Consider the following 26668-nt stretch of genomic DNA (forward strand, 5'->3'; position numbering starts at 1 on the left):
TATGGTTCATTTTATTTATTTTTTTATTGAAGAAGTACATTTTGCGGCATTCAAATACATTCAAATATGAATGTAAAAAGTTGAATTTTCAGACCAACCTTAAAGAATATGACTCGTTTGCTCACCAGATTTTTTTTTTTTTTTTTCCTCTGCTGGGTGTGAGAAGTTGCCCTTTCGCTCTCCCCTCCTCTTGTTATGGAACTGAAACTTAAAAAAAAAAAGCAGACCATAAAAAAACACAGCTTCATTAACAGTGGAGGAAATTTGAGCCGGTTTCAAGCTCAGCCATAAAATGTTTGTCCACTTAAATAACAAGTAATCGTTTCAAATGGCGATGCCTTTGGGTCCTTTAACGAGCAGAGAGCCCCAAGAACCGCAGATAAGGACAATAACTCCGCCTGCAGCTCGAAAAGAGAGAGAGAGAGAGAAAAAAAAAGGACCCCAACTAAAGAAATTCCTTTGAATCTCAGCGGCTCACTCTTTAATACATTAAGACTGTTTAGGCCTACATCTCGTTTTTCCCAGACGTGGTTAGATGCAATCTAAACACTAAAAGGAGCTCATTGTTAACGAGGCTGCTGGTGTAAGGCTGGTCTCTCTGTGGCTGGTTCAGCTAAACAGTGCACTGTAGCTCTGCTGCTGAAATCTTAATTTTACTACAAGCTAAACAAACACATTACCCTCTGGCTTTAAATATAGGAATCCTGTATTATATTTTAAGATACAGGCTGACACACTTTAAACTGGCAGTCTGCAGGTGGTGAGCTGTATAAAGTATCAAGTATCTATAGTATCCAGGATTAAATAAAAGACTTATAGCATGATGGTGATGCTATAAAATGTTGTTTTCTAATGGAATAATCTTAGTGCTGGTCTGTCTGATTTTTCTAATGGTCTGTGAAAGCGGTCTGGAGAAGGAAGCACCTGCAACGTCAGTGGCTTCACCCTGCTGCTGGTTTGCGAAGATGCTGATGCACAATATTGACATTATCCACTCGAAGAATACACTTAAAGGTCAAAATTTTGCGACACAGAGGGTCTACTTTATTTTAGAAATGATCTCAGTGGTGATCTGCCTTTCTGTTTGACTTGTTGCTCACAAAGTTGGCTGCACGGCCGGATGTGTAAAAGGAGAATCACCTCGATTAATTTCAAGAAATTTTAAATTGATTTATCTGACGCAGAGCACCATGTGTTGCTGCGATCTCTGTGACACGACCCTCCCTTCATGAAACCTGAACATCCGGCCCTTTTAAATTTGGGCCATGACAATACAAAATGTCGAAAAATTGGATTTTTCAGAATCAAATATTCCTGCAGTCCCTATTTTTTTTTTAATGCCTTGCAAAATGTTCAAGCAATAATAGGCCACATCCTTTCTTAAATCTTTCAGAAAAACGTGTTATAGGGGAACAGATGCCACAGTGTGCAGTCACTTTTGGCATGGTGGTCTCAGATGCTGTTGGGCAGCCCTTCCTACCAAGGCCGGCTTATCCATAGGAGCCCGTTTGATACCTGCTCATTATCCCGGGCCCTCACAGCTGAGCAGCACAGAATCACCCGGGGCCACTGCACCAGTGGTGCGAGAGATCCAGATGTTTCCCGTAAAATCAGACGGAAAAAGCTACAAAACTTTAATTTGCAGTAAAATGGGAATAAAGTAAAGGTTTACACTGTATGCGCCTCAAACGGTATTCTGTATTCGTCTGGTTCAATAGAAAAAAAAAAAAAATCCAAAGGTTAACCTTACACCACTTTGGAGGCTCACGTTGGCTTGACTAAACTTCCTCAGTTTGTGTGTATGTTTATTTGTATTTGTGTGTGTGTTGGCAAAGCTGAGAGTCAGCTGTGTCGGCTGCCATCAAGGCGATACACAAAGCGTTAGTCAGACTTCGAATATGCCTCCAGTGTTGATCTTTCTCTTTCTTTCGCCCATTGTGTATTATGGAGGATCACTTTATCAAGTTAACTGTAAAACTGATGAAATGAGCGAATAATAAGGACTTTGTTCTGCTGTTAGTTTGACCAAGACATTCAGTTTTAATATGCGTTTGTTATTCTGTATTTCATGCACAAGTTGGCCTTCTAAACAGGAAAAGAACAGGGTTTTCACGGAGGAGAAATTAAAATAAAGGCCAATCAAGAATGTGATTGCATTAAAAAAAAAAAAGTTATAATTTTGAATACTTTTCGCAGCCACACTCATTTCTTTCTCATTATTTTCTCCCTAATCATTATATATCTGTTTATACAATAGTGAAATAGTGCTGAGTATGAAATTCACGAATGAAAGGGAAGTCTTTGTGCTCACTAATTGCTGCAAAAGGCAGATAAAGTGGTATTCTTCAGCATCCAAGATGTTTAAAGGCAAACTAATAGAGCAGCATCTTATGCATTAATAGCTCAAATGGAGAGGAGAAAGTGTGTGACGCCTCAGAGTGTCGGCTTCCCCCCCCCGAACAAAAAGGAATTAGCCTGTTTCTTCAGCTCGTCTCCACCTTTCTTTCATTGCATCAATTAATCAGAGTCCCTATTTGACCCGGCACAGAACCTGCCTGCAAAATCATGAAGCTTTAGGCTGGTGCTTTTTATATATAAAAAAAAAAAAAATTAAAAAAAGATTATTACTTTACAGAAGGCTGGAGAACTATTATACACATTCACCTTATATCTGCTTTATCCGCTCTTTAACTTCTTCACATTTACGTTTCTCTTTCTCTAAAGCAGCTTGACAGTTCTGAACATCATCTGACCGCATCGACTTGTTCCAACTTGATATTAAATCTACACGATGATTACCTGAACAACTCTTACATAACATGACATTGTCATGGTGCTGCACATCCTTGAGAAAGCTGTGTGACAGGAGAGATTATCTTCCTCATACCTGTTACTGTATCCTCCTGCAAACTGCGTGACCCCCCCTCTCTCTCTCGTTGGTGTCGCTGACACTGTGAGAGAAATCCCTGCATGCCGACACGCAACGACAATACATGAGATGTGAAACCACTATTAAGTAGCATCCATCTCTTTCTGCTCTTTCAAGGAAATGTCTACTCGTTCTAATGTTTTCCAATCCTTTGAAGCGCAATGTGGATCTTGTTTTTTTTTTTTTTTTTTATTAAATCATTAAACGCTTCAGTCCATGTAATCCTCTTATCTCTAAACTCTCACTGTTTACTGCACGGCTCACCCCTGGCTTCTAATGAACTCTGGAAGATGGAGGGTGTGGAGCTGGACTGCAAGATGTAGTTGTAAAAGCAGTCCTGCTCGGCCAAAAGTGTCCTATGGACCCTGATAGGTGTGCGTGTGCGCGCGCGTGTGTGTGTGTGTGTGTGTGTGTGTGTGTGTGTGTGTGTGTGTGTGTGTGTGTGTGCGTGCGTGCGTGAGAGAAAGTGAGTGAGTGTGTATGAAAGTGTGTGAGTGATGTTTCTTTTTTCCTTTCTGTGTTCCACTGATAACACATCTGCAGTTCAGAAACCACCTTTCACTTCTGATTTGTGACAAACAAATAAACTATCTTACATTTGATGCTGTTGTACACGAACAGAGTCTCATCTGTCGTGTTGTTTTCGCATCTCTCTGGATGGGATTACTGTTGATGTAACAAGGGAGGACAATTACTCGGAGCCCTGGCAGGCAGAGAGAGAGCGGAGCTGTGAAACAAATGAATGTTTGGGCAGATGCTTTTGTTCAAACGCTCTGTGAGGTACGAGGTGTAACTTCGGTGTCTTTACTGACACACTGTCAAACCAGAAAGGCATGTGTTGTTCAACTGAGCGCTACGTATGAAGTGACGGGTCTTAATAAGGATGTGATCAATTGGGCCTTAAGCAAATAAAAAGTCAATGCCGAGACATGCAACCTGAATGCATCATTAGCTCTGCAGGTTGTGGACAGTATGTGTGGGAATATAATACACATATTCACATATATATTGATATTCACATATACACACATATATATACACACATGTATATATACATATACATATATATATATATATATATATAAGATGAGGCCAGATGGACTGTGGACAATGCCAGAAGGGAAGATGTGCTGTGAGGCTCAGAGCCAATTTCCACACACAAGCACACATACATATATTTATTTGTGTGTGTGTGTGTGTGTGTGTGTGTGTGTGTGTGTACATATATACACACAAATACATAAAATGCAGAAGAACGACTGTGAACAATAACAACATTTATATAAAGTAGTACATCAGTTTTATTCCTGAATAAATCAGTCAACCTCTTTGCTACCCGAAGCATCTGCTACCTTTTCAATAGGACGGCCAAGAAACGCTTTGACAACAAAGATTCACACGGATCATATTTTCAGTGTGCACTAACTCAGAGGGAATCTAACTTTAGCGTCCGCCATGTAAGCTAAACTATAATTACAGCTTCACTCACCGGTTCAGATGAAAGCCAGCTGGAAGATGTCGAGGCTTCACTGTTTGCTGTGTTCACAAACAAACAAACAAACAAAAAAACAAAAAAAAGCATTAACAGGAATCTTTTGCCATTGATCTGTAATGCTTACTGAATTCATATTGTCCTAATGGAGATCAGTGTCAATATAAAAAAAAAAATGCCAGAATGATAATTTGCCTTCCAAAGTCACTCTGAGGCTGAGTAATGGGATGGCACCGCCCCAATCGTTTCTTATTTCCTTCCTTAATTACATGTAAAAGTCAGAAATGTTTCCCACCTACTACTCACCTTCAGCTGAGGACTTCAGGCTGTAGAGGAGAAGGTAGTTCCCGTCTCAATTCGCGTACTCCCGTTAGTATATTTACATATACGCGTTCATTTGAATACACGTATTTGCATAATGTGTGAATTTCCACGAGGGTCGTGTTGTCTCCAATCGTATGCGGCCGTTTTGAATTTACCGGAAGTGACGACCGTAATATTTGAATGCATCACGCGCCGAGATACCGGCCGGCATTTGTTTTGCTAATTTCACCGAAACGTAGGCGTGTTTTCGTGCCCCCACTTTCACGAATACAATAAACATGCTGACAGCTTCTACGCGTCCACGGTATAGTGGTACAACAACAACAACAACAAAAAAAACATTGTAGTTTCAGAAACAACTTAAGCTTCCGGGTTGGTGGCCCCTCCCCTTCCGCTGCGTTCAAGAAAGCATCGCCCCCCAGTGGCGGGTTTCGAGTAAAGCAACATCCATACAACACGGCTCTCGTGCCAAATCTAAAAACAAGAAAAAAAGAGATTTGTTTTATATGTTTTTCAGTGACAATAACAACAAATTGATCATAAAGCCTACATAATAGGATGTGGAAACATGGCTGAAGAGCAAGTAAATGGCCTTATGTGTTCCTTGTAGTCATTATCTGATCAACAGTAATTGCAAAGAGGCAATATAGCGACATAAACCAGATTAATTGTTTACCTTTTTTTTTTTTTTGTAAATAGGAGATACTTTGTTGAGCATTTGACATGTCCTGTCTTCGCCAGAATCGCTGAGCTTAGAGGGACATTTTAGTCATTTGTGTGGATAAAGCCAGGCAGCCACCGTTTGCTTGGGATGCTGACCGTCGCTGAACTTTGTACTCTTGACACCCAAGATGAAAGTGACCTTATCCCAGCGTTATGTTTGCTGTAGCATCCCGTAGCCATGTGTGCCCTTTTGATGTCAGTACAAGCCGAACGGCAGACTAAACACATACAGTAGCAAGACAAGCAAATGCTGCGCAGCTTTTCAAATACACTATGGATCAGACGCCCCAACTGGACTGGTGGAACATCCAATGGAAAGAATAGCAAACGGCTACAGGCTGGTCGTGTGCATTTCCATTGCTCCCAAAGTCATGCTTGGAATAAAATAAGTTGAGGGTAACTGCTCCGCTTGTTCAAGTTTAGTTTTTTTTTTCAACTTTTTGTTGGCCTTTTATCCTCCAAGAATTAATCGACTTTACTTGACAGAGACACCGCTGGGATTTCATACAAGCCCTTATATAAGTTTTGGCATGTCTGTGTTGATGATCTAAATTTGTTTCTAATTCCTCTCTTCTATAATTAGTTTTATTTGTCATCCGAGCAGCTGGCCAAAGCCTCATCGCCCATTTGGAGTCACTTGACCCTGCAATTAAAAAGTGCAGCGATGAGCACAGCTGGGAGGATGAGGCCTTTTTTTACGCATACGGGTGGCCGGGTAATAACAGAGCTAACTGATAACGACCGGCATTGCAAGAAGATGAGCAAGGCAAGAGAGCTGCCGCAGACCAGAATGTCACTGCCGAGAAACGAGAGGGAAAATAGAAAAAAAGGGGGGGGTTTCCGAGATTTCATCTCTTACTGACATTTCAGTCCTTTTGTTGTGGTAAGAGGGAACCATCTCGTGGGTTGGACTTCAGGGAGAGGGGAAAGTTCAACCAGCAGGGCTCCACCTCTCCTCTGACCCGACTCAGAGGGCACGGGGGGGGGGGGGGGTTGCTTGTCAATACCTAACAGAGATACAGCGAACTAAAAGGTGAGACGGGCAGTCTGCGTGCCACGAGCACTGTTGTTGGAGCATCCCCAGCCACAGAGGAACCATAAAGAGGGCACATTCCCAGCTTTACTGTCATCCTTTTTTCTTTTTCTATTTTTTTTAACTTCTGAAAGCCTTCAGAGCTCCTTTCAGAATCTGTAAAATGGTAAATATTGTCCCTCACGTCTCCATTTAGCTAAATTCCCGCAAGGAACCAGAGATGTGGTCTTTTTCGTTTGCCTTCGACTCTGCATGGTGTCTCAAACCTTCGTGATTTACAGAGATTGTGACGAGCCTACAAAGCCCGTGGCGGTGGTATTATTTACACTGTCACTGAATTCAGAGTTTGACTGAAAGCAGTGGAATGTATGTTTATTTGAGGGGAGGAAAGGCGGGATTGGTTTTGTTTGCCTTCGGACTGTTGTCTTAGCGTTAGTTCCACCACCAACAGGGAATTACTGCTGTTTATTTGGACACTAGCTCTGACCTTTGACCTCTCCAAATGGGTGGCTAATCCCAGTCAGAGCTACTGTGGGGCCCCTGTTGCCATTCTTGCCAATGATGCCTCCCTCTGGATTTAAAGGGGAACTCTTTTCAGGTTTTGGGGAGAACTACTTTGTGTCCGAAAAGTTATTTAAAGCTTTTTGCGGCCAAAAACCATACCCGAGTAAAATCACAGTCCTTTTGTTCAAACTAGCCTAATTAAGTAGATGTAATACAAAAAGCATTTACTAGGAGGGGAAAAAAATTAGAATTTGTCCTGCTTTCTCTTCATCGGGCTGCATTTCATGACTAATGAAATTGTTAGTACATTCACAAAGATGCACACTCAGATATTTATATTACAACCAGAGCAGAAGTAGTAGAGTTTTGATGCATTATATACTATATTTCTGTAGTATTACATTCATAAGATTTCACCCAACAGACAAACTTACTGATCTTTGTCAGTTCAGTGTCCCTCTCTCGTATATTGACTGCAGATAAGCATTTACAACCAGAGCTCTCTGCATGATATAAATGTTGCTGGCCACTGTACCCGTCTCAGATCGCAAATCCAGCTATGTTAGGAGAGAAGTGTTAAATCAGTGAGGGACTATTTAAAGCAGTGGGACAGTACAGTTAAAAGTAACTACAGAGCATAAACAAATGCTCACTGGATGACCTGTCGTATTTTTGCAGAAGATAACAGTTCTGGTGTTCTGATGGTGGGAGACACTAAAAACCAACATTATAGACATAAAAACCAAGACATTGCAGTTTTTCCAAAACAATACTTTATATTGTAGATGTCAAAGACAACATGTTAGAGCAAAGGTTCCCGAGAAAAATGTACTATTTCTGTAACAATGGTGGAACAAGTCAAAAACATAACTGATAAAAAAAAAAAGAGAAGAATGTGCATTTTGTACATATGTAAACCTAGAACTGTTTTTTTTTTTGTTTTTTTTCTGAACCACAGTGGTCATAGAGATAACTGGCTTATGTATTGGAATGGATGACTGTAACAATGACCAGGCATCTGGATGGAGCCCTTTGATAAGTCCAGATGTGACAAAGAACAAAAATGTCTTCCCACAAAATCCACCAGTCACATCTTGCCTGGTATTAAAGAGGGAAAAAAGTCCATTCTGTTGTTGCAGTGTACAAAGCGTCCCACTAAAACAATTTGTTTTTCTACATAAATACAATAAAATCTACTGTCTGTACTAGATACCTACAGCCCCTCTCCTCCCCCCACCCCCACTTTTTTTTTTTAAATATTCAAATGAAGTCTTCCAGGTTTGATGTTTCCATTTGCTACAAGTAAAAGCACAACATGGAAAGCACCCCGCCTCTTCCCCAATAGAAACAAACAAACAAACAAACAAATAAAAAAGCGGTAAAAGAGATAAGACAGTTTGGATACAGTGAAAGTACTAATGTCCTTCAGTGCTCGATCCCTTGTGCTGGTACGTGGCAGGGGACGGACAGACAGACAGACAGACAGACAGACATACAGACAGGTAGGCAGTGCATGCAGACACACAGATCATGCAGAGAGAGTGGAGTCAGACCAGGCCACCTAAATAAACAGACACTTCTTGGACCTATGAGGGTTAAAATAAAAAAAAAATTAAAAAAAAGAAAAAGATCTGCCTCCTAATAAATGGAAATTATAACAAAATGGAATGTTGATGTTTTTTTTCTTTTTTTTTCTTTTTGGTTACTGGACATTGTTTTAAGACTAACAGTGAAGACAGACGGCCAGACGAGTCAGACTGTGCTAGTTTTGGCTGCGTTTGACAAACCAAAGCATTAAACAGTAGAAAAACTATGACTGGCACTGCTGTGCAAAGGTTCTGGGAATGTTCTGGGCCGGGTTCCTGAAAAACATCTCTTCAAGAGTGTTAAAATGCACGGAGATGTCAGTGTATCCCAGTTGAGGTGGTATGCCGGATAGGCTCATCGTATGTTATTTCACATCCTGACCACAAATACCCCTGCATGCAAGTATCACACAACAATTCGGCCCCAAATTACAAAGTGATGCGTCTTTGTAAGTGTCTGATTAAATAAAAGGGAATGTACAAAAAAGCAAAATACAAAACAGAATGACAGATATGATGCCCTCCAATGTCCTTCTGCAAATGCATATGCCTTAGATATGTTTTTAACAAAACTTAAATTCATGCCTACATTTCCCCTGTCCTTGTAAATTTACTAGGTGGAAGATGACACGAGGTTTAGATGGTCTGAACTTTGACCTCTGCTCATTTGGAGGAGTGATGGAAAAGGAGGTGATTTAAAGGAGCAGAGTTAAGGATTTAGTGGCATCTAGTGGTGAGGTTGCAGATTCCAACCGACTGAACATCCCTTGCCTCATCCTCTCCTTCCAGGCGTGTTCAAGAATCTACGGTGGCTGCAAAACTTGCCGAAAAAACAAAAAGGCCCTCTCTAGAACCGGCGTTTGGTTTGTCCCTTCTGGATTACCATAGAAACATGGCGGTGCTGCATGTTGCGGAAGAGGACCGGCTCGCTATGTAGATATGAAGGGTTCATTCTAAGGTAGAAAAAAAACACAACAATTCTTAAGTTTCGGGTGATTATACGCTAATGAAAACACAACCATGAATATAATATGACATGTCTGCCAATAGATGCCCCTAGAACCTACACATTGAACCTTTAGGGTACACATGACATTGAAGGTTTGGCTTTCTTGAAGAAATTTGATTTTCTTGATTCCTGTTGTTCTGGGTTTTGTACCCTCATGGTTGAAATGCACTTATTGTAAGTCGCTTTGGATAAAAGCGTCAGCTAAATGTAATGTAATGTAAAAGTGCATTTGCAGGGAGAGATGTCATCTCTGCCATTAAGGATCGTTTACATTCAGTCAAAATGAGGAAATTTACTCCTTGCAAGTCTTAATATTTGGAAAATTTCAATCAGAATGAGAATGTCATTTTTGTCATTTTTCTGTTTTTTTAAGACATAGATATCTTAAAAAAAAAAAAAAAAAAAAAAGAATGGTCCTTGTACAAAAAAAAAAAAAAAAAAAAAAAAAAAAAATCAAAGGATGGAGTTTTGGTGTCCTTTAAGACACCCAAAGACATGTGGGCTGCTGGAGGGCTCAAACACCTGTGATCTTTTTGGATACAGAAAAAAAAAGTCAGGCTGTTCTGAAAACCAGGAGGCATCACTTACAGACCAGAGCTGAAGAATGAGATTAATGATGCAAACTTGACAAATGTAAATTCAAATTAAAACTGAGCACATTTGGCCTGTTAAGAAAATAAGTGATGATCGTGCAAAAAGATTTGCAGAGCTATCATTGTGATTTAATGTCGGGGTACAGCGTGGCCGTGTCCCAATTTAAGTCCACCCTCCTAATTTTTCTTGTTCTTTCGAACAAGTTGGAGGACAAACTTGTAAATCTTTAAAGGAAGAAAAGTGAAGAGACTGCACGTCGAACTGGTCCTTTTTGAGAAGTGTAGAATCCAGATTTTAAAATGTAGGCTCACATTTTGTAAAGTACTGAAACTGAATAGATGCAAGCCAAGATTTTTGTTGCTCTACAATAACATCTACCCACATAACAATATTAAAAAAGTATAGAATAGTACAAGTATGTGCATGAATATGTGAGGCTGACTGCACACCTACTGTAACAGTGTTATGGTACCAATGGGATTAGAAAAACAAACAAACTGGTCATCACTGTTGAAAGACAAAAAGACAGCCAGTAAAACGCTGCTCAACACGTAATCGACTGTAACCCAGGACAGCAAATGGTGCCTTCAGGGACACACTAACTGACTGTACGCAACAGCCATGAAAAGTATCATTTTTCAATACCAACTTCAAAAACAAGGTCATAGTATTTCAGTATGTATAGATATATATAATATACTCATTTCTTTTTATATATAAATCTACTATGAACAGACAGTAAATACACAATTGTCCATCATTATACAAAGTAGAAACATTTGCATCCCGACACTCCCCCAACCCCCCCTCCCCCCCAAGAAAACATATTCAATGTAATGTCGGCTAAAAACAGAGTCTGAACCGTCACCTGTTGTGAAGTATGTCAGCTTTACGATGTAACAGAGAAACAGGGAGGAGAGCGTGGACAACATGTAAAAAAAAAAAAAAACACAATGGGAAAAGACATCTTAAAAAGTACAAAAATAAGTCACTAAAGAAACCGGAGAGAATACCCAAATGAGAGGGGCAAAGAGAATCCACAGAAGTAGTCATTGCGTGTGGCAGGAATACTCAGGACGTCGGTGTCCTATGTACAGTAAACAACGGTAAATACCACAGCACTGTTTCCTGTTCACTGAAATAATACATGATGAGCTTGGAGATGAAATAAAAGGTGGCAGAAGGTAGAAAACCAAACGCAAGTTGGAACGATGGTTGCTACAGGAAGTGAGTCGGAAACTCACCCGTCACTGAGGCGGTTTCATCCGGCATGTTTTCAAACTTTATAGGATTATATCATTGTTTTACCTGCTAAATCATACAACTAAGCTGGTGGCAGGTGTGTGTTGCACAGTGTGACTATTTGGTCTGGCCTTGAAGCTGAATCATTTTGAATTATGGGACTAAATCCAAAATTCAGCTTCCAATTTGGAGTATTTTAAAGCTTTTACCTCTTATCTTCTCAAATATTCCGTTATGCCAAACTTTGATTGGAAAGGATTTAGATTTAATAAAACAAAATTTAAAATCCAACTCTAACAGGGGGATTCAGAATCCAGAGGAGCGACTGATTGCAATACGTGCAACCTGTGACGGAGCTGGAAAAAAGATTAACATTTCAAATGATAAACGACTTTAAAAATATGTGTATACTCTTGAATATTTCTATTTTAAGACGAGCTTTGTCTTTCGCTGTGCATGAACGAGACAAGACGTACACACACCTGCTTCACAGCACCTGACATTTGGGGAGCAGATGTGCTTAACAAGAGGCTAAAGATGTGAAACCAGCTGTGAGAGCCTGTGCAGCCCTGGGAACACCCCTCTGGAAAATCCCAGGTGGTACACTCCTTGTAACCACGGACACACATTTGTCTTAGAGAGGGTTGGTTGAACAAATTGGCTCTTATGAGATTAAATCTTTTCCAATCCTCAATAATCTGCAAAAATGAAGAGCGATTCTAATGTAGAAATTGTCACTGCTAAATTTTTGTTTTGTTTGTGGGATTGTGAGTGATTTGGCACTACAGAGATGATAGTCCGTCATGCTTTGGCTTCATTACTATCTAAGTAGTGCGTAGAGTATGAAATGAAGTTGTGTTGCTCTATTAAAGTGCATACTACTTAACTCTTCCCTTGATAAACAAGAATTGATGCGATTACTTAACGGTACAAATCCCACCATTAACCTTCGTTTAAATTGAGCCACCTCCAACTTGTGGCTGCGAACTACCTTCCAAGCTGAGACTGAAAATGAAGAGTAAATGCAAAGCTGGAGGGAGAGACAGTAGGCTGGTTGCAGGGAATTATAGGTAAACATGCCAAGGTCCTCCAGTCTATGTGCCAACAACATGCAGGCAGTGGATGTCTTGCCAGGATAGAAGTGTTTTTAAAGGAGTTAGGGGGGAAAAGAGGCCTCGTTCCCAAACTTTTTTTTTTTTTTTTTTTTTAAGGCAAAGCTCTTTTAAGTGGAGTTCAACACAGAAAATCCACCAGGTTTGGAAAAAAAAAAAAAGGCACAAATGCACAGTCGTTTGCTGTCCAATCATTTTGGAATCCTGGAAAAAGCTGCTGACCTTCCTCATCTGTAATCTTCAACACTCTTGGTGGGGGTGGGGGGGAATTGCGGGAGATTTGTTTCTATCATTCAGATTCTTGAAAGAGCAGGAATCCATCCTTAGTGCAGAGTCACAATCACAATAGCTCTGGTTTTCTTGATAAAAGCGAGAAGATGAAGATAAAGCACAGTAAGAACAGAATAATATGAAAAGTAGACGACTGCAGATTGTCTCTTTGTGGTTCTGACTGGCGATCAGAAAGTCCAACTGTCTAGTGTTTACAAAAAGCACTGGCACTCGAGGTCGCCACTGTGGGACGGTTGAGACCATCCTCGCATATCCAAAGTCTTGAAGTGCAATGCAATGCAACACATGCATGCTGATTGCCCTGTGCACCGCTGATCAGTCAATGTATCGCTCATCTCCAATGGTCCATTTCCTTCGAGGGCCACTTTTTGTCAGCTTTTGTCTCCCGTGATAAGAATGCCATCTGGATATGGCAGGGGCGAGGCACAGGACAGACATTTAAATTAAGACTGACAGGATGAGGACACGGTCAAAGATGAACACTGGTCTGAGTGGTCAAAGGCTTGGGATGTTTCTTTACATAAGAGCCTCCTCTTCCATTGGTTCTTCTTCAGATCTGGGAAGAATATAAAACCATAAACAAATTAGAAAAATTACATTCACTCTTGGCACCGTGACTGCATACTTCAAAGTATTATACACGTTATTAGAAAGCACCGAATTGGATACAACTAAAACCACTTAAACCATTTAACACTGTAAGTGAACACTCCATCATTATGTAATGATTTAAAAAAAAAATGTTTTACTGTGTTGTGGCATCACATCACAACCCCACCAAATCTGTGTTTTTACTTCAGACATAATCAACATTTCTCCCCAGCTTGGTGCTGGGCAGGTAGCATCCAGTGGCTCAATCATAGCAAAAAAAAGAGCTGCCTGCTGCAGCTGGAATTGAGGATGACGAGAGACTGAGCGCTACAGTTTGTAAAACCAAAAACAATGAGCTTAAGGAGACAAAGAGGCTGAAAGACGGGGCGTCACAGTTGCGCAGTAATTATCTGTCAGTATATAGTCAGTAAATAATAATAAAAAGTAATACAAATAAGAAAATGTTTTTGGAAAATATGGTCATTCGAGTTCAAATTGATACCTGTTGTTTAAAGACGCTGGAAGGTGTATTTCATTGCCTTTGGATAGAGACTGGGGTTCAACCTGGTTCGAGTCTTTGTGCTACGGTTCGCTAAGCTAAGTGGCTTCTGTTTGTAGCGTCATATTTACCAACCCTCAGCAAGAAAGCAAATAACCATATATTAAGGTTCTTTAGTCACTGAGAACAGCTACAAACACAGACCTCTTTCCAATGTGCTTGTTGGCGACAGACAGTGAGGCCATGGCGGAGACAGTTTCAGCTTCCTCTGCGTCACGCTGGAGGGCTTCGCTCAACGAACAACCGAGTGTGGAGCCGGAGCGTTGCAGTGAGCGCCAGTGTTTACCTACAAAACAGAAGGACAGGGTACATGTCTAATAGGAACACTGATATGTAGAATGAGTATGGAGATGTAATATTTGTGTAAATAATCTACTCACTGTGGGCTTCAATTACTTTCTCCATAGAGTGCACAGCATTGGCGTTTGGTCTCTGTTGTAGCACCTCGTCAGGAATGGGGTCCAACTGAAACAAACAGAAAATAATCTGCGCTTTAATTTTTCTTACGAAAGAAAACAATGGTGCTGCACCTTTTTTTTTTTTTTTTTACAGTATCAGCACCATACTTATTCGCTATCCACATCTTTGAGAGTATTTAAGATACTTGTGCTGAACTGTTCTAACTTGGCACTGGCATTGAACCTTTACCTAAAGGGAGCATCGGCGAAATGCATTAAATGTCTCAGGACATTATTTTAGATACACTGGATGTGGTCAGATATCTATTTTTCACGTGTGACTGACAGGTGTTCAGAAACGTTGCTCCAAAATCTCACTTGAACTAATGTGGTTCCCTCCTGGTTTAAAGGATCATTTTTTAATGTGGACCACAGCCCACTGGTGAGTCAAGCCAAGAGGTGGGGACGGAGTTTGAGCTGCTGACACAATAGAAAATAAGCCTGCAGATGCACACCTCCTCCCACGCACTGAGAGCTTTGCTATTCTTTGACACAAACTACAATGCGTGCTTTGTATTGCGTCCCACTCTGAGGACGCACACTAGTGTACACAGATGCCTACGCATGGAAATCGCCTGCCCACACAAACACATACATACATGCATGCACACACAAACGCACACTTCGGAGAGTACAGCAAAGCCCGTGAAACTCTCCAAGCCACAACTCAGAGGAAACAGCGCTATTCCCCAAAGTGCCTTCCCAACCCGGAATGATTCAATTTCCCCTTTGGCCGACTGCACATACGACACTTTCTCATCCCATTTTGTCAAACAGGCCCATTCAGCTCTCCACTCCACCACAGACAACATGCGTCCCTGCTCTGCTCAGTCATAACCCCTACCGAAATAAAGGACCGACTTAGAAACATGTGAAAGAGACACGGAGAGAAAGGAGAAAGAAAAAAAAAGGTTTGGCCTGAGATTTGGGAGTTGAGTGCCAGAGAAGAAGAGGAAAAAGTCATGGTCGCTTGGTCTCGCTTTGCCAAGGCTGGAAGTTTTCTTTTAATTAAAACAAATAGTGTGTGGGAGGGGTCCGCGGGGGCCGAGGGAAAAGGCAGTCTGGGGAGAGGGATACTTTAATCCTGCTGTGGCACGACAGGCTACATCATGCACTCAACAATGGACAGAGGTGCGTGCACACAGACGCACAGTTAGTGCACCAATATTTACATTGGATTGCGCTGTTTGACTGAAAGTCATCCAGAGCAATTTACAAAATTTCAAACAATAGAGGAGACTTAATGACCTCATTCGCTTGAAAGACATGACAGGCAATCTGCAGATCTTTTTTTTTTTTCTATGACTATATAGCAACCCATCAATAGCTCAACAATATATTTTTTACACACGGCAACAGTCAAAATAAAGAAACCTTTAAGGATCCACTCCAATCTTGTTATAATGTCCATGTGGTGTCATATCATAAGAAAAAATTAACAGTCAACGCCATGGCTGAGCACTCCCACTTTGGAACCGCAGTGTACCACTGACAGTCTCGAAAACATGGTTTTAAACAGCGATGGTGTTTTATGTCACATATCTTAAGAACCAATCGCAACAACTTGTGGGGTGGGGCTTTCCATATCATCGAGCCACCTCAAGCTGCGTAGGAGTGGCGGAGAGAAGGGTGGAGATAGAGGCGGGGTCAAGTATCATATAAAAGTGTAGAGTTACATCTAAGGCACTTTAAGGCATTTGGGGATCACTTTTCTTGGAAAAAAATGTCTAAATATGTAATGTGATGAACAGATATGACCCTTTTGGGTTTCATCAATCCCAAGAGAAGGACTTTGCTTGTTTTTCTATCAACAAAAAGGGGTTAGTGGGGCCTAAAAGTGAGCAACGCAACTTCTTGTAATTTAATATTCAAAATCTATAGTTTTCAGAAGACACCTGTCTGGTAACCATTCATTTGTTTCGATTGGTTTAAGCATCCAGTTTGATATCATATGATAGAGCACTTGCCTTTGTTTTTATACAGCATTAATAATAGCTGTTTTGAGAAACTGGAAGCACGCTTGTAAATTGTCCTTTTTAACTAAGATTACACCCGGACAAACCTTTGAGTTTTATGCTGTGTTCAAACCGACAATAGTGTTGAATCACAAAATGCAGCCAATTCATTCATGACTACTAAAGATCACAGTGAAACCACTTTAGTGCTGCCAATGCTGAGGCCTTTGATTAAAAAAAAAATAAAGGCAAGGTCTTGTGAAAGTAACCAGAAGATATTGACCAATCAGATACGTGAAAGAGAACACTCCTGGTAGAGCACTTTCTTACGTAATACATCAGAGAGCTACACTCAAACACATCTGGGAGCCTCCCAGCAATGGAGCTCATTTACTGGACAAAACTTTCAGTCCTTTTCAGACTGACACAGTAATGTATGGATCAACCCATGTCAGCAGGCCCTCCGTCACGACCTTCCTCTACAGCAGGGATGGATGCTGCCTGGCTTTGGTCAGCTGGTCTGGCTATCAGGAAGGGAAGTAAATTAATGTGATAGTACGGCCTACATTTATTTGCCAAAAAAAGTAAGCGAGAAGCTTGAATGGTCGTTGGACGGACCATGTCATAGGAAACTCTGCTGTCCGACTGTGGCATAACATAACTTCAAATGGGGCTGAGAGGGAGACAGCGGTACTTATTCATCACTCACATCTCAAAATGTCCAAGTCTGGGGACTCAAATCAGCAATCTTTCAGTCAGACTTACTTCTCCAACCTCCAAGCTCTACCCACTGTCTACCCACCACAACCCAGTCCCAGTCCTACCCAGCCCATACTAATCCAGCTTGCCTCAGCTCCCTGTCAAAGCAAGGTCAGGGGTTCTCTGGGGTTTCGTGGGGTTCACCTCAGAGCAGAGTTGGACAGGGGCAGCCTGTCAGCATGATTGACAGCTGGGCCTCACGCTTATAAACTTTAATGGCTCTTGTCAGGGTATTCCAGGGGCCCCCGCCCGGCAGGTGAAGCAAACACACAGATGTGCGCACACACAAAGACATGCAAGTGCACTATATACAAGCATACATTTGTCCAACACATCATCCACGGTGACATTTCTGTTTATTTGAGTTTGTGGTCCTGGTCGTGCCCATACTTCTGCGTCTTGGTACCATCAGATGTCTAGCAGTCTTTTCATAGAGAGAGGGGGAGAGAAATGTCCTTTATGGATGGTTTGACTGATTTCTGAGGAAGTCTACTTCGCTGTGTGACACAGCCGCCCAAAGCAGAAGGTCCTGGCCAACAAAACCGAGACACCATGGAAAGCCATGAGCTGAGAGCGAGGAATGTGCCCCGCTAAAAAACATTCCTGAGGGAGGTTCAAACCAAAACAGAGGAAAGAGAAGGAATTCCACTTGTTCAGCAAAAGAAAAGTGCACAAGGCATCCATTGTTTACTGTTGTGTCCGTGTGCATGTGTTGGCAGTCACTAAAACCGGTTGATTATGTTATGCTAACTGAAAGAGGTAATGGTGTGTATTGTGCGAAGCAGGCGACCTTTTCGGAAAGAGGGTGTCGGTTTGCCTTGTAGTTGGGGGGCGGCGGGGAACAGCCGGACCCAAAGGGGGACAGGTGAAGTCGAGCGTCTTACAGTAACTGGAGTGCAAACGCACGGAATAACCTCACCGGCAGCTGGTAACAATTAGCATATTAGCCAGTTGTTTATCAAATAATTGCTAACAACCGTGGTTCGAAGTGGGCCCACATCTGTTTGCAAGCAATCATCAATTAGTCCCGAGTTCAGAGTTGACTAGTGCAGTCGCCAATGCATCATTCATGAGCTATTTAACTAGAGACACTTCACGATTACGCATTAGAGTGGTGGGGGTGAATAAAAGAGCCCGTAAAGTCCATTCAGCAATTTTCTTCCCCCTTGTTTCCCAGCTAATTTCAGCTGCTTTCAAAAGAAACCTAATGCTCATTATAGCACAGCAAAGTATCAACCTGCCAGTAAAAGCACAGCTATATTTCTCACACAAGTAAACAGTAAAACAAAAGTACGAGCTGCACAGGAGGGGAAGAGGATACAAACAACACCTTTAGGATGTTTTGGCTCCAATGTGGCGGCTGCCCAAATCTGCCTTTTTAGACTGCTTTTTAGAAAGCACGAATAATTTACCATATATTTTCTTATTTTCAAAAGGTACAAGCATTTACACAGTCATTTCTATAAATGACTACATGTAAATATAAGACAAAGGAACTAGGTTTTGCCGTATTATTTCCATTCTACATAATTTTGATGAGTCGTCATGTTGCACATTTACAGGGGAGTTTTCAGTCGTTCCAAACCGGTAATACAAAGAACAAGACTTAATAACGGGGTCGACAGTATCAATCAAACCGTATTTAAAGCTACAGTAGATACTATAGTTTGATCATAGATTTCTATTATGATGTATTGGGTTGAGGAAACCCCAGACAATACAAACCCTAGGGCAGTTTGAAGCAACACAAACAAAAGCAGAGCTGACCAGCTAATCCAGCTGTGGTCTTATGACTGAGCCCACTCAGCCGACACACACACACACACACACACACACACACACACACACACACACACACACACACACACACACACACACACACACACCCAGACAGCCTTGTTGTTTAGCTTGTTTGGTGATGCTACACAGCCCCTTTAGGCCTGATAGTACTGGCCTTAGGAGTTCTTAAGAATTGCTATTTGCAGGCCATTACCAGACTCTGACACTGAGTAAAAAACAAAACAAGAATACAGGCCTTTTTTCTTTCCGTCTCGCTCGGTCCCCCACTGACGTTTTCCAGCAACATTCCACGTCCATTATGGAGACCTTCGCTGAGATTATGATGAAAACACTTTCTTCTTGCGGTTTTGATCTAATCGGGGACATTTTAGCCTTTTTTTTTTCTTTCCTTTTGCTATCAGCTATTAAAGCTCCAAACAACTGAATGATCTGCCTTTGTTCAAACAGCTGACATCACTTGTAGCCAAAGAGCCAGCCGGCACAAGCGGTGAGAACTTGCGTCTATACTTAGTAAGTCGAAAACATTTGTGTTGTTCACCAGTCTATCAAAGGCATCCTGCTGATCCATCCATGCCAATATGGCTTTCTGTACAACTTTTTCTGATGTGCTGCTGTCATGATCGATTTTAATGGTTTTGGTTCAAGATTCTAAAAAATAAAATGTGTAGACCAGAACACTTTTAATGTGAGAGCTGGAAATCTTTTCCAGAAGTCAACTTGGAACTATGAGAGTGACGCATGAGCTGAATGGTTAGAGTGCATACCACATGGGCTAAAACGACCTCAGCCTGTATTAATGGTCATCCCTTCACTCTCTACCCACATGTCCTGTCTGTATCGTCTGTGCACCATGAAATAGAGGCCAAAATGCCCAAAAAACTAAATCTGACAATATGGTTGGTTTTTACATTCTAAAAATCATAACTCTGAACAAAAAATTACATTCACATTAGAAATCAATGAAAATATCAGATTTTCTTTTACAAGTCATGTATATTAAAAAAAAAAGAATCTGTATATGATTAATATTATTATATATCCATTCAATACCTTCCTAGACTTTTAAGATCTGGCCTAGTACAGCACTCTGTACAGCTGCTTAATAACAATAGTTTCCTCCTTCCCGACTTCAAAAGATTGCACCGTTTCCTTTTATTATCTGATCCCGAGACCGAGGCTGACCCTGCTGGAAGAGGTGTGAGGGTAACCATTTTCAGATGTGTATCAGTGACGGGGCCCCGGGTGAGAGGGTGACAGGGTGAGAGGGGTGCCCTGCAGGCAGAGGCAATTGACGCCCCCCCCCCCCCCACCCCTGACTCCTGCCTATTTTCAAATTTTCAGCTCCCTGTGGCACCCATCCAGAAACCTCCTCCCAACCCCATGCTGAGCCCGGTGCACGGCGGGGCTGCTGAAACCTAAGAAGCAAAGCCCCCGGTCTGATTCATTATTTTTTTCTGCAGGGCGGTGTTGTGAGTAACGAGAGCGTCCTTCGAACTGGAAGTCTCCGTGACAGCAAAAAGAATCCGCCCTGCTGAAGTGTCCTTGCATTCCTGAAGCCTTTCCAGATGTAATGTCGGTGTTATGCGCTGTGGCTTTGAGTCATTGGTGGGCACAGTGCAGGTAAACAGAGTTAAGTTATTAGATTAAGCCTCTGACTTCTGACAGGTTGGCGCATAGCAGTGCTTTCGTCTTAACAGGAAACATTTAAGAATTAATAGTGCTGCCATCATGATTCACAACACTTTAACTCAAGCCGCAGTCTGTCCAGCGTCACCTCAAAGTTTCTGCGAAGTTTGTCTGTCTCCAGTGGTCAGTGTCTTGATGTTTTATAAGACAGTTAACTGGTGAGGTGCAGTGGCAGAATTTAATTGATGTGATCATATGCTATTGTTCTGTTTGTTTTGCTCTTGCTCCAAGATCCAAATGGAACAAGGCCATGTGTGTTTTGTTTTTTTTCCAATTCCATAAACTCATTTATAGCTCGAGGGATCTGCAGGGCCGGAACGAGAAGCCTCAGGATGCAGAGATACAACCTTCAACATGGCTGATACGAATTCACCGCTCAACATTACGTGCTTATTGAACTGATCAGTTTTACTAGTACAGGCTTGGTTTGTTTTGAAGTTCAGACTGAAATATAATTATTTGTCTTACTTCATGAGTATTGATGTTAGTCCCGAGACATTTGCCACCAACTGTATTTTGTTTGTACATCGTTACACCATATGATGACTACATGGAGTCAAACAAATAGTCCAACTTTATGTAGAGCTCTATGCATTAGTACTATTCTAAATGTCACAGCAGACATGGAGGATAATGTCTTTAGCAGGTGCAGAGAGCCATTCCAATGACAACCAACACTGTGTGGGTTGTGCTTGTGGCCAGGCCTGCAGCAACACTTGAGAGTGGACACTTTCGGGAAATAAATACACAAAATCTTAGTCTGGATATTCACTCCTGATAAACTGTGTTTGGCACTCGTGGTGTTGATGCACTTAACTCTTAGTGTTCTGCCCTTATTTATCAGGCCATAACAGCTGTGTCTGCTCTCATCATTTGTTCATTATCTCTGGAAGGGTTCATTTTCAAATTGAAGGTGTAAGCCCTGTTAACAAATGTATGTAAACTAAAGGGCAAAAGTATATTTTTTTTGTCCACCAGAGTATATAAAATAGGAATTTTGTCAGTTGCTCATGGACAGTTGCCAAAATCAGCTGTTGGGTATCTTTATAATTAAAGGAATGATATGCTCAACCACTATATACATATTATAAACTCCTTTCTACACAACAGTAGTCTTTTTAGCAATAAATGAGATCTGACATATTTTGGACGAATAAGCAGCTAAAAGCTCTCCAGTCTCTGCACCAGCTTCGAGAAAAGAGTGGGTGGCAAAGAGAACCAACTACTCTGTTGTACGCTGTGAATCACAGAGCGCTGATGTTTGTTCAGTTTCATGGCTCAACCTACTCACTCCCACAATTAACCTCCTGCCTGGAAATCCTCTCCCTCCCGGGTGTGTGTGTGTGTGTGTGTGTGTGTGTGTGTGTGTGTGTGTGTGCGTGCGTGCGTGTTCGTCAGTGTGGAGCGCACTGGTGTATTGACTTCTCACTCCCTGTCTTTGCGGTGGGGAAGATGAAGAGAACATGTAGAGTATATGGGACTGGCTTGGATAAAAAAATATACTGTAGCTGAAACAATGTTGCTTACACATTGTCTAAGCCTGTCATATATTAATATTCCTACCTTTATTGTGTTTGGTATTTTGGCACCATTCATGTGAATGTATGAATGTATCATGTCAAATCTCAATGTTGCCTGAGATGTCAATATTTAAGGAATGAGGTGGAGTTTTACTGCATTGAAACATTTAGGAATTGCTATTTTTTTGTATCATATTCATTTTCAAACTGAGGCAAATAACTTGTATCCACAAAAGCAGCCAAGGAGTAATAAAGGGGATTGATTTGAGGGAAGCTGCATCCTGAAATTTCATCTTTATATCACAAATAAAACAGAAGTTCTACAGCTGCCTGAAGTCCTTGAAATATATAAACATATCAACTACACTAAAGAAGCTGCTAGCGAAGTTTGTCCGCATGTTAATTTGAACAGATATCTATATCAACACACAATACTTCACATACCATATTGCTGATATGAAATCTGTACAATGAGAAAGATCCAACAGTAAAATGACAATTTATGCTGCTGGATTCAATCAAACTAGGTTATACTTGGGGAGTGTGCATGAAGATCCCATCTTGTGTTGTTAATACGTTTTTATCCTGAGTATGCCTTTTCTTTTGATTCCTCTACATTTGTATTTACTCAGTAATATGTAGTATATTCACGGAAATATCGACAAAGGTAAAGCTCCTTATTTAATTTTCGATGCCTTGCTCAGGAGTAGTTTGACAATAATTTCTGATGATTATTTTGACTGTAATGAATCCCTCCTTCTCTCAGCTCTCATCTTACCTCATTGCCAAGCAGAGCGGAGATGCAGGCTTCGGAGGCGTCGCATATGGCTGTGAGGTCGTGACCCCCCTCCAAGGCAAGCACCACCCGACCGCCTGCCAGACCCATCAGCTGCCTGGTCAGGTAGCCGAAGCCTGGACACACAGGAAATGACAGCAAAGAGAAGGCAGAGACAGAGAGGGAGGGAAGGAGGGAGGAACAGAGAAAAGAGCCGGAGAAAAAGAATGAAACGGAGGGAAAACTGGTATTCAGCCTCTGATTTCCTTTAACTTCCCTTTTGGATATTGATCAAAGAAAAAAGACAGAAAAAAGGGGTCTGGAACGTGGATGAAGGAAGGGTTGACTGCATCAGAGAGAGGAAAAAAGAAAGAGAGCGCACTGTGATTTACTGGGGGCCAAAAACTAAGCCCTAATATGAGCCAGGTTTAATTTTAATAAATGCGGCTTTGCGTTTAGTCTTGGTCACAGCCTTTGATGTTTTTCCTCTCAGGAGGAGGGGAGCTCTAATATATGCATTCAGCCATACTTTATTCTCCCCTAAATTCTACCCCATCCCCTCTTCCTGCAATCCTCTCTAAACCACCCATATCACCGCCTTTGACAACCAAGACCTCTGCTCTTATTTCAGATCTGCAGGACGGTTTTAGGAAAACTCTTTGCTGGCACGCCAAGGCCTCGATCTGAATACACAAGTCAGATGCACAGAATGCAGTCAGTCTTTCCTGATATCTGAAATTTGGTGTTGTATTGCACAATATACAACATGAGGGATGTTTGCAGAACGTGAGGGATATGCACGAAAATGTAAATGCATGATTAAGTTCTTGGGTAAAAAAAAAACGAGCCACAAGACATGTTTATAAAAAAAAACAAAAAACTGGTTGACTGTGATCATTACTTACATTTAGCTGTCAGTTTGTATCCTCCCAGGGGCGGGGCATGTCCGTCCACCGCATCAAAGCCAGAGGATACCAGAACCATGTCGGGGGCAAACTCATTAGCAATGGGCATGACCACCGTTCTACAGAAACCGAAAAAACGACAACAACAAAACAATGTTTTTAAAGACTATAATACAATCTAAGACATTTAAGAGGCGTAGGAGAAGAGTTTTGCTTCTCATTTTTATGTAGGCTTCATAACAAAGAATTTATATGAATATAAGTGCATGCATGCATTTGGTTTGGCTTGCTGTTAAAAATCCATTGTTCTTCAAAAGAATTAACAGCATGAAAAGTTTGGTGAAAAATGAGGTTACATTTTGTCCCACGAACTTGGAGAGCAGACCAACTAATTTTCCTGCCCAGTTGAATCCCATTTCTCATGCAGGCCTATCAAAATGTCACACGGCAGTTCATTAGCATTCTTGCCATAAGATATTCTTGAAGTGTCACATCTAATTAATAGGCTGGCTGAATAACAGGATCATTGGACTGCCAACACAACCAAAAGATGCATTTCTCAGAAATAAGTCAAATAAAGTATATACTCTGAGATAAGAAACTCAACTCACTGCTCGTACATTCAAAACCACTGAGTCTGATGAGCCAAGATTTCATGAAACCAATATTGGAAAATATTCCATGTGAATAGAAACATTTTGTTTTTCCCACTACTACATTTCCAGGACATGTAACTCTGTCAAAGGATGAGGAAGTCACAGCTGAACATACAGGGAGATTCAACAGGTACCTAAAAGGCACTAAAGGCAACAGTAGATGTATTTCAAGTGGTATTTCAAACAAGTACTCCACCATGATTCAGTTACATAAATCATAAACAAGCTAATTGCATAGTGAACCTGGTCACCTCTGGTGGCTAAAAAAAGGAGAAGTGGAACTTAAAAGGACTGCAATTAAAAAGAGATTCGCCATTAGTGTCCGTGTGATGTGTGTGGTATATTCTACACCCGTCTGGGGATGTTACATTTCAGTTCTGCTATGTATCAGTCACTGTTTCTTTTCTTTCTTTTTATGGCTCTTCTCTCCCTTTCATGGTTTTCAAAGAAAACATCCACCTAATGAGTTTGTATGTACAGTATGTGTGTGGCAGGGAAAATTACCACATGTACTTTTTGAAGTGGAAAGTTTGGAAATGAGGAGGCAGCGATGAACTGCGTGGTCCTCAAGTAAAACGGGAAAGACGGAAGAACGGTTATAATTGCATGTGTGTACGTGTGTTAAGTATGGAGGATCATTCTAACACTGGGATGGGTGTGGTGAATGAGGGCTGTTTGTGTACAACCTCCATCTGACACACAACTGGTAAGGAGGGAAGGCTTGAGCGCAATGTGTCACGCACAGAAATCAAATCAACAGTGGGAAACTGTCTAAAGATTCACTGCGAGCTGCGGCTGGAAAATCCAGTCCGGTTTATATGGTAACCCCCGTTTGCAGAAAAGAATGTCAGTGTGTGTGTTTAATTTTAGGACAGTGTTGCACAGAAATATTCAATTAAATAAGATAGAATAGTTTGAATTCATTATCTTTATTTGGTGTTTTAGTGAGCTGGACATTACTTTTTTTTTAATAAAAAATAAAAAAAAGAATCCAATCGCACAAAGGGTAATTTACACAATAATCAAACAACTAATTGGTGTCTGTAATGGTTTCTATAAATTATGAACCAGTACTAATCGATCACTGGACTAGTCTACATCAATAGGAACACCCCACTACAAACTTAGTCAACTTTGTAGAAGTGTATCAAGTGTCATAGCTTTCTGGTTTAGAATAATTTAGGATGTCTCACTTAGTTCATAAATAGTTGGACTTCCCAAATGGCAAATCAAGTGTCTCTCTCTTTCTCTCTCTGACTCACTGTGGGTTCTTTTGGCTCTGCACAATAATTTTTTTTGGGGTCTGGGATATTTGGGCAAGTAGTGTTTTGGTGAGGTCTGCGAGTGATGGAGTACCACAGGGTTCCGTTGTAGGTCCCCTCTACTTTGCTGACCTCAGGAACACGGTGCTGGTTTGCCGGCTGTGGGCGAGCAGCGTGCCCTGAACTCCGTAGGCCACAGGTTTTTCCATCTCTCGCTCACCGCCAAATTATAACCCTGAGCTGTGCGCACCCCACCCCCCACCACAACACAACACTGGTACGTACACACAGCTGTCTGAGGGAGAGGGCGGGAGGTAGCTTTAGGAGGTTTTTGGGAGTCCCAGACAGCGAAAATACACAGAGTGTGTGCGTCACTGTGCGCTAGCGTGCATCTGGCATGGTTTCAGAAGGAAACGTCATGCAAAAGATGAAAAATAGAGATGCAGAGAGGAAGAAGATGGAAGTACAAATGTGTCTGGAAAGAGAACAGGGACATAATGAAGGAAAGCAGAGAATACACAGTGGATGAATGAGGTGAAAAACATGACATACAGTAAGAATAATGTGTTTTTGATCCAACATTTCACGGACTTTGAGGCAGACAGGCGTCAACGACACAAACGAGAAGAAATAACACATAACTATGGGTGAAAATAACAACCGGTGTGTTTAGGGAACTTAATATTGTTCTGATTTACAACACACACACAGCCTTGGACCATTAATATTTGGGCTGTAAAAGACCCCACACTAAAGTGAGTCAGCCGCAGACGTTTATGTGGGCCGACACACAACGCAGAGGGTAACCTTGACCACCAAGGATACTCCAACCACCACAGGGCTCCTCCACCCCCTCCCCCAACCTTGAACACAGACAGAAACAGTCTTCTGGTCACTACGTTA

General features: G+C 41.4%; 1 protein-coding gene across 1 annotated transcript in view; it reads right to left on the reverse strand.

Annotated features, from left to right (window-relative positions):
• Positions 1-11013: 11013 nt before the first annotated feature.
• hdac4 (histone deacetylase 4) overlaps positions 11014-26668 on the reverse strand; it is a 113130-nt gene continuing 97475 nt past the window's right edge. Inside the window, exons 23-27 of the mRNA XM_069154787.1 lie at positions 23848-23966; positions 22946-23079; positions 14370-14454; positions 14134-14275; positions 11014-13395 (exon numbers count right to left, since the gene is read on the reverse strand). Coding sequence (XP_069010888.1) covers positions 13356-13395; positions 14134-14275; positions 14370-14454; positions 22946-23079; positions 23848-23966 — 520 coding nt within the window. The 3' untranslated portion in view covers positions 11014-13355. The remainder of the gene's footprint in view (positions 13396-14133; positions 14276-14369; positions 14455-22945; positions 23080-23847; positions 23967-26668) is intronic.

This window comes from Embiotoca jacksoni, unplaced genomic scaffold (assembly GCF_022577435.1).
Source record: "Embiotoca jacksoni isolate LCO1_2020_lvr unplaced genomic scaffold, fEmbJac1.0.p SCAF_2, whole genome shotgun sequence".
Taxonomy (NCBI): Eukaryota; Metazoa; Chordata; class Actinopteri; family Embiotocidae; genus Embiotoca; species Embiotoca jacksoni.